The sequence below is a fragment of the Elephantulus edwardii genome, unplaced genomic scaffold, assembly GCF_000299155.1.
Source record: "Elephantulus edwardii isolate Elephantulus edwardi_28Jun2011 unplaced genomic scaffold, EleEdw1.0 scaffold00161, whole genome shotgun sequence".
Lineage (NCBI taxonomy): Eukaryota > Metazoa > Chordata > Mammalia > Macroscelidea > Macroscelididae > Elephantulus > Elephantulus edwardii.
In genome coordinates this window covers 3,204,484-3,213,300 of record NW_006399911.1, presented here as the reverse complement: position 1 = coordinate 3,213,300, position 8,817 = coordinate 3,204,484, and the positions used below count along the sequence as shown (strand labels likewise).

General features: G+C 45.0%; 1 protein-coding gene across 1 annotated transcript in view; it reads right to left on the bottom strand.

Annotated features, from left to right (window-relative positions):
* Window positions 1-133: 133 nt before the first annotated feature.
* Window positions 134-8,817, bottom strand: part of ZXDC (ZXD family zinc finger C) — a 45,285-nt gene continuing 36,601 nt past the window's right edge. The window contains exons 8-10 of the mRNA XM_006895199.1: window positions 3,726-3,892; window positions 1,469-1,570; window positions 134-220 (exon numbers count right to left, since the gene is read on the bottom strand). Coding sequence (XP_006895261.1) covers window positions 134-220; window positions 1,469-1,570; window positions 3,726-3,892 — 356 coding nt within the window. The remainder of the gene's footprint in view (window positions 221-1,468; window positions 1,571-3,725; window positions 3,893-8,817) is intronic.

Genomic DNA, 8,817 nt, shown 5'->3' with positions numbered 1-8,817 from the left:
AACATTTTCCATAAATATACCAGAAAGTTTCCTGAAGAATTAGGCCGGATTTTGGGATAGAATCTGAGTGGAGACCTAGCCACACCTACACGACCACCAAATGGAGTCTTCCAGGAACTCTTCCAGGCAGCTCTCACTGCAAGTCCTGGAGATTGATGGTGCTTCTGGCCAACGGTGCGGCCTCGGGACCAGCAGCATCCTCTGGGACGGGGAGCACCTCCTGTGAGCCAAGCAGAGAGCGTGAGGACAAGGGAGTGAAGAAATTCCAGCACAGGACCCTCAGGCTCTGCAGGATGATGGCTTGACTGAGACCAGGAGAATCACACATCTCACAGGAGCCAAATGCTCTCCACCTAAACACTCCTGAGGCATCAACGTCCATGGACATCAATGAACAGTGAGGTCAAACCACCAGCTATGTTTGACTTCTTGATTGAACAGAACATATTTTCCCATATTTTAGAAGTGTATGCTTTAGGAAAAAATATAAACACAATGATGGGAAAATAGACTTTGTCATGTTCACACACTGATGAATATTCACACTTACACACACATTCATCTACGTGTCTTTTTACAAAAATCACTTGGATGACCTGAGAACAGTTATCATTGTGTAGCCGTCTCCCGACGTTACTAATGGTAAGTATCTTCCCAAGTTATTAAGCATCTGCATAATTTTCAATGGCTGAGCAGCCACGCAGCTGCACCATGACTCAATGAATCCATTTCCCCTTGCTAGAAGACAATTTTTCACTATCAGAGTCAATGATGAGCTGATCACTGGTCAATTACTTGCACATGGTCTCAACACCTTAGGAACCAACCCTCATGAGTAGAATTGCCACACAAAACAGAGGAGGCATCAGGATCCACGACAGCTGCACAAACCATGCCTCCATCTACATATTATATATTAACGGCCTATAGGTGGTTATTTTTGATGTTAAGGAAAATACTGAACAGTCCAATTTGAATGCAACAAAACAAAAAGGACAGTTTCATAGATCTTTAAAAGAAACATGTAGACTGCACTACAGAAATTAAGTTAAGCTCATGCTTCTGGTCTTTGTTTGATATGCAAATCTTAATTCTAGGATGCCACCTGTTCTCAGGACTTGAGCCAAAAGTAGTGACTTCTTTCTTCTGGATCCTTTCCTCACATTGAAAAACTGGCCAGTCTACTTTTCAAAAGAGAAAAGCACTAGTTCAGAGAGACTGACTCAAAGGTTAACCTTACCTTGTCTGTGAGTGAGCTCCATGACGAGCCAATCTAAGCTATTCACTTTCCACCTTGCTATCTACCTGCCTCTTCCAAAAGCAGCACCACGTCCACAGAAACCAGCCTGGTGACTCAGCCAGGAACTCAATGCAGTAACTAACCTGCTGCTGCAGAGAGCCTCCAGGAAGCCTGGGCAATCTCTAATAGTTCTAAGAACAAAGTTAAGGAGATGTAAGGCATCCAGACCTGAAGGACGTAGACAGGCAAGTCCATGGTGAGCAGGGGACAGAGCAGTGGGGGCTGCATGCTGAGTGCAACTGGCAAGGCACCTTCACCTGAGGAGTCCTCCTGTTGAAGCAACAATGAAAACATCTTTCACTTGGTTCTTACAAGGCCACATTCCCTCCCCTGCTCGAGAAGCCTCATTCCTGTGGCACTTTGCAAAACCAATCCTACTGAGCGAGCAGGATTATGAGGAAGAAGGCCCAAGGACTGGGCTGGACCCTGAACTCTGCCATTTGGCTCCTCTGTCCTCTGCTGTGAGTCCATGTCACCCTGCACATCACCATTGCCCTTCCAGTCCCAGGCCCACTTTATTGCAAGGGCTGCTCCTGTACTTCTCTCGGGGGCTTCCCGCCCCTCCCCAGTTGCCAGGTCTCTCTACCTGTAGGTCCTTTCCAACAGGCCCCAGGTTATCTCAGGGGTGAGCGAAGGGAATCAGAGTAGACAGAGGGTCCTCAGAGAGGAGGCCAGGCTACCAGACCCTTAGGGATCTCATTAAGAAAATGCGCACTCAGCCGATGAGGGAGAGAATAGTTTAAAAGTAATATATTTTAGGGCATCATGATTATCATAAGAGTCCGGAATGAGGGTTGCAGAGTGGAGTATATTTGGGGTGTGTGTGTGTGTGTGTGTGTGTGTGTGTGTGTGTGTGTATTGTGTACCAATGAAGGAGTTTTGCTTTTGCTTTTCAAGGAGAGGAGCGAACAGGGGGTGGGGAGAAAAGTGCAACAATGAATGAATGGAATTCCAAAATCTCTGTAGATCTTCATTGAAATTAATAAAAAAAAAATAAAGTATTAAGAAGAAAAAAAAGAAAATGAGCACTCAACAGTCTTTCCACAATCAACAAGTCCAGCCAGGTCACACTACTGTGATGTCTCAGGCCCACACCTCACATTCTTCCTACAGTCTTCCGTGTCAAGTACTAAACACTAATATTCCCGCTTTATATATGATAAAACTGTCTAGGAAGGGCTAGTTCACCCAACGTTATATTAGCTGGTAAGAGGTACATACAGGTTTCTTAGACATCAATGTTTCTATCTTTAATTGTTGTTCTGTGCTATTGAGTCACTTGCAACTCATAACAACCCTAAGTATAACAGCCCTAAACCCTGCTCTATCCTGAGCCACCTACCCTTATTATCATAGTCACTAAGTCAATACATCTCATCCAGGGTCCTCCTCTCTTGCGCTATCCCTCTTCAAGGACTGGTCCCTCCTTGCAACATGCCCAAAATATGTCAGACAAAGCTTCAAAATCCTTGCTTCTGAGGAGCAGCTTGGTTTCACCCTCTACAGGATGAACCTGCTCATTATCCTAGCAGCTCATGGTATATTCAATACCCTTCTCCAACACCACAGCTCAAAGGCATCAATTCTCCTTCTGTCATCCCTAGTCATTGTCTTTAATTAGATGCTTCTTAAAATATACTACCTACTCCTCTCTCAACAAGCTCCTTTTCTACCCACAGCATCTGCATACTGCTGGCTCCTGTTCCAAAGCCTATGACATCTCCTTGTTTGCTTCTAATTTGCAAGCTGTGTCCATGCTTAGCAGCTAATGACAGGCTCTTTTCCCTCACTATTTACTGCCTCTATCTCCAGGAGTTCGACAGCTCTTCACAAGCTCCAAGCTATTCAGATAATCCTTGTCCCAAGCCTGGAAAAAGCCTCCATTTGGCTGAGGAAGAAATGCCTTCAACAAAGCACAACAAAGATTCCAGCAGTGACCAGGGCAGAGTGCAAGGAGGGATCATGGTGCCTGTGGAAGCAAAGAAAGAGGCTCTGAGTGTGGCCAAATGAGGAACAGTAATGACCAGCAACATAATCCTGACCTAAAACACTGCAGGAGAGGGTCACGAGTCCACCATCATTTCAGAAAAGTAACTTAGAGGTAGGGGAGGTAAACTGCCTTTGGGGAGAGCCAGAGAGATGAAGAGACCATCAGATAAAGGTAAAAGTTTGGAAAAACACAGTGCTCCAGGCAGGAAACAGGGAGACGTGGGGCTTAAGATATAAGACAGGACCTGAGGACTATGTGGAAGTGGGGCAGGTAGGAGCTGTGAAGCAGCCGTCAGGTGAGATGAGTACTGCAGGCAGGGCTTGGGGGAGAGAGCTGAGGGGAGTGGGCTTTCAGGACCTGTCCCCACCACTCCCACGCAGCCACGCCTGCCTCCAGGGTCTGCACGCAGACCCCTTCTGGACATCTGACTCTTACCTGCTGTAGCTGAACCTGAACACACCGCATCCCAGCTGCTGGGTCTGGTCCCATCACACCTCTGCTTGGCACAACCTCCCCGCACAGCCAACTGCTCTGGCTGGCGCAGAAGTGACTAGGATTGCTTTTGCCGTCTTGTATTTTTCTTTGAGTAGGCCCTGAGGATCCTAAAATAAACAAACCAACATACTCAATATATAATCTACTGGTCAGGACCCCTCACCCTGGGGCCACACTGTGGGGAGACAGTCTACATTGCGTAATCCTCCAGTGCAGCAAACTTTACTCGACAGGAACAACCAGAAGGTGGTAAGGTCAAAACAAATACAAATTTTAAAAATCAAGATTCTTATTTAGACAATTTAAAAAATTGTCATTTAGGCAGACTGTTATCAGACCTGCCCTAACCATCCCCATTTCTGAGGCTCATTGTTATTCCTCCAGCTCTAGCAGTTCAGGTAACCAAGTACACAACGTATCATGGCGAGGGAACCAGGAAGGCGGCAAAGGCCATCATATCCCACGCTCGACCAGCTCCAGGGCATGCAAAAGTGCTACCAGATCCTTCAGAATGCTGCTTTGTCCAGCCTTTTTCGCCACTGTGACTATGGACAAAAAGTTATTTTGTGGGCCTCAACATTCCCTATCTGCAAAATGGGAATAGTGGTCTCTACATCATAAGTGGATAGAAGGATTAAATTGGTAAATATGTGAGACACAAAACAACTACAGAAGAGGGTCAGGAACCTATTGACCTTTTAATAACTTGGAGGTATGGATTGTATACTGTTCTGAGAGAAATCTGAATGGAGATGAGGACTACAGCACGATCAAGACAAAAGTTGAGAAAAATGTAATATCGTGGGGTATACTGCTCACTCCCAGTAACTCTAAAGCTATTTGAGAGACTGTGGTTCTGTCCAGACACTCCGGGGCATATACATGTATACAAATAACATGACAAATCCACAAGTTACCCATCAAATTATTTTTCATAAAATTATTAACATTTAAATTTGCTGAATTTAATAAAAGGCAAACAAGTGATGAATAGAAAGGCCTGCTAAACCTTCTAAGAAATTTCTTCCTGAAAAATGTAATCAGAATTTCTAATTGACCTAAAGTTAAGGAGAAAAGATGAACTGAAGAGGCTGGGTCCTCTGTCTGTGCACCACGCTCTACACCCAGGTGACTGAAGCACAAGATGCACTGGTTGGAATTATAGCTGCAATTACTTCATGGTGTCCGTGCAAATGACGGCAGGAGGCCACAATCCCTGTAGCCACCTGGACTGAGAACCACACATCTTCAGCACGGCCTTTGCTGCTCCTGGGCCCTGCTTTTTCATGGGTGGTTGGAGGTTGCTATCAGAGCTCCCCAACAGCTTTCTGGGCACATGCAGATGGCTGAGGCCACACACCCTGACCTCAGCACTTCGTGGACTGTAAAGCCAGCTGCCAGCTTCTCCCCACATGGATGGTGTGTTAACTGAACCCTACAATCCTTAATCAACAAGTCAGCTGCCACATGCCCTCAATGTAGGGGCATGCATTTCCATTCCAGTTTTGATACTTCCTTTCTTGTATTGATTATTAGGTTCTCCATTTCAAGAAATTCAATAATTCTCAAGGTGGACTCTGACTAGTTTTCAAGTCTATTTTCTCCTTTTTCTTTAAAGTTCAAAAAGTTTAGATGACAAAGCAAGGATGGATCAGGCTGAAACAAGGGCAGGGCAACTTTTATTCCTTCTACATAAGCTAGAGATTTTATATCATCTCTTAATGTCCTTGAGCCTGTACACTAATCAACTCATCTGAATGAAGTACACACTTTAAAGTATTTTAAAACCCTAGCACATTCCAAGGGTGCTCTGATGGCCTTGTAACAAGAAGCTGCACTGCAATCCCAAAGTCATGCGGTTCAAGTCCACCAGCTGCTCCAATAGGAGCAGGATGGGCAATCTCCTCCTGCTGGAGCATCAGCTATGGGTCAGTTCTGACTCTATGACACATAACAAGCAACAGCAGCACATTCCAAGCAATAAAAATATGTTCATGAATTGGATTTGTCCTACAGGCTACTAGTAGAAAAGGCTAATGTGCCTGGTGGTCGGCAGGAAGTTTTCAGGTTCAAGCCCACCCAGAGGTGTCTCAGAAGGCCTGGATATGTGATTCCAAAATTCCCTCAATTACCAAGTGGGTGACACGCAAAGTCTTCATGAATTGGTCAATTTTTATGTGCTTTAAAATTTTTTAATAATTTTTCAAATATTTCTTCTGGATCAAGGTATTTCACTTTTTAGTCTTATAAACAAAATACATAAGCAGCCTTCGCAGATAACCATGAAACATGAAAAGTATTTGACAAGAAGCAGGGAAGGCAGACTGGTTTCCCCAGTTATTTCTGTAACTGCACATAAACCCCTGTAATTGCTAGAATTCAACATAGTATACATATCTGCCAACTAAAAATACTCGTCATAGATTTAATTGAGTCCCTCAAAAATATGTTGATGTGGCTGGTCCATGATTCTCAGTATTCTGTAACTATCTTATTTATGTATCACAAATCCTAGCCTCTCTGATTAATGAGGCAGGATTAGAAGCAGTCACCTATTGATGTAATCCTCTCCATCTCCCCATGATGTGGTCAATCAATTGTAAGAGGATAAATGTAGATGTAATGCCCTTCATTTGTTCACAGCACTGATGTGATGGAAGGGGAGTGTCCCTGAATGTGGTCTGCATCACTTTTGTCACATAAGAGTTAAAAGGAAAGAGAAGCAAGCTGAGGTAGAGGGAGCTCAGTATCATTAAGAAAAGCCAAGAGGGGCGTGCATCTTCTAGACCCGCGGTTCCTACATGGTAAACACCCTGGATCCTGGAAAAGACTGATGCCAAGACACACAGAGCTCTCCAAGGAAGGCCAGGTGTATAGAAACAACAAGGAGCACAGTATCTTTCTCTAAAACCAACAGAGAAAGCCTCCCCAAAGCCTTCAGACTTCAGCCTCCTAAGTTGTCCACTTCCACTAAGTCCACTGTAGCAACACCAGATGATTACAATGGGAGTTCTGCTGGCCTAGTGGGTGAGAAATTGAGCTGCCAACCAAAGGCAGGTGGTTTAAACCCCCAGCTGCTCCAAGGGAGAAAGATGTGCAATCTCCTCCCATTAAGATTTACAGCCTCCGAAAACTCTCCGGAGGATCGGCTATGAGTCAGTTCCAACTCCAGCACATAAGAACATGACAGATGACTAGGATGCTTCTACGCTGGGATTTGGTGGCACAGTCAGTGGGGATTTCTGCTGCTAACCCAAAGGTGGCACTTCTCTAGCAGTTCAAAATCCCCAGTACCTCCAAAGAATAAAGATGGATCATTTCCTCCTATGTGATTTAGAGCCTCAGAAACCCACCACAGGGTCAATATAAAACCTGGTTCCAATCTCTCAGCAGTAAGTGAGCATGCACTCTATGCTGGAAGTGCAAATTTCACACACCATGTGGCCCTGGGCTCAATGGAGGTTTTCTGATTTGCCCTGGGCTCAATTCCTCATTGTCATCCTTGACACAAAAATAAACACAAAGCCCAAACTTAAGTCAAGTCCAACTTACAGGGACCCACAAGAGCTTTGGTGGCTTAGTGGTTAAGTAGCTGCACTGTCAACCCAAAGGCATGTAGTTTGAATCCACCAGCTGCCCCATAGGATAAGGATGGGCAATTACCTCCCATGCAATTTACTGCCTCTGAAAACCTGTTGGAGAGTCAGCTATGTCAGTTCTGACTCGATGGTTCCTAACAAGTGACCACAGTGTAGATAAAGCTGCTTCACCGTGTATCTAAAGCTATTATGTTTAGCAAAGCAGACGGTCCCATCTTTCTTCTCTGAAGATGGTGGGTTTAGTTGGCCAGTCAAGTGTTTAACCACTATGTCACCAAGACTTCTCTATCTACACAGCCTAGGTCTATGGCTCAGACTCTCTATCCAGAAAATAAAGACATTAGTACCTAGACCTCAGGTTCTGGTTTCCCCTTTCTGGCTCCTCCTAATCTGCTCTAGCCACTGCCTCTACCATTGGTATAATCTAGCTGGAGGCCGGCTGACACCTAGGAAGTAAGAGTAAGAATGTAAGAGTAAAATGTGCGTGATGGCAGAGCAGGGAAGAAGTCCAATAACTCACAGGGAATGAACAAGAACCTTCAGAGTGACAGAGTACGTCCAAAGTTAAGTGTCATCAGAATGACAGGACCCAGAACTCAAGGGATTAGCAAGGCAGCTTATGGATGGTCTGGAAAGCTTAAATATTCAAAGTAGGAGTTTAGCAGGTACTTTCTTCTACAGGTAGTGGTTCTGACCTCTGTCTGCAATCACATATACACAAAGCCATGGTATTTTTATTATTCTGCTCCAAGAAAACGTGAAATGACTGTATGAAGTCAATGCTGTAATGAACAAAATACACACAGAATATACAACAGAATCTTTTGTGTCGGCCATCACTAAGCACACTGAAATGAGGTTTGCACAAAATCCTTACAGCCGCCTTTGCAGCCAGGCTACCCTAAGGACCCCACTTTGTGGTCAGGAGCCAAGCTGCCAAACTAAAGGCAAGCGGTTTGAATCCACCAGGTGGTCCCTGGGACAGAGATGAGCACTCTCCTCCTGTATGGTTCACAGTCTCTGAAAACTCACTGGAGAGCCAACTACTGAGTTGATTCTGAGAAGGGGGCACAGGCAGAGGGAGCAGCTGGCCTGAGGCAACTCCTGTCTGAGAATCTAGACCAAGACCTCACACTCTCATTCTGCAGTCAGTGCTGTGGATCACTCTCCGCCACCTTTTAGGGCACTTGAACTGTGAATTTCCTTACTCAATCAATACTAGGAGCAGAGCTACTGTATGTGGTAAGTAGTTTAGATATTTGTAGTAAGTCTTTGAGACGTGTGCTTCATGCAGCCACCAAGCAACCAGGACCTGCTTCAGAAGATCTCTACTTATACTGGCATTCAAAACAAAGCTTCACTTAAGGACTAGCACTGAGCATGGATCTGAACACTGAGAAGCAGTCATCTGCAGGGACTCCACTCCCTTCTGC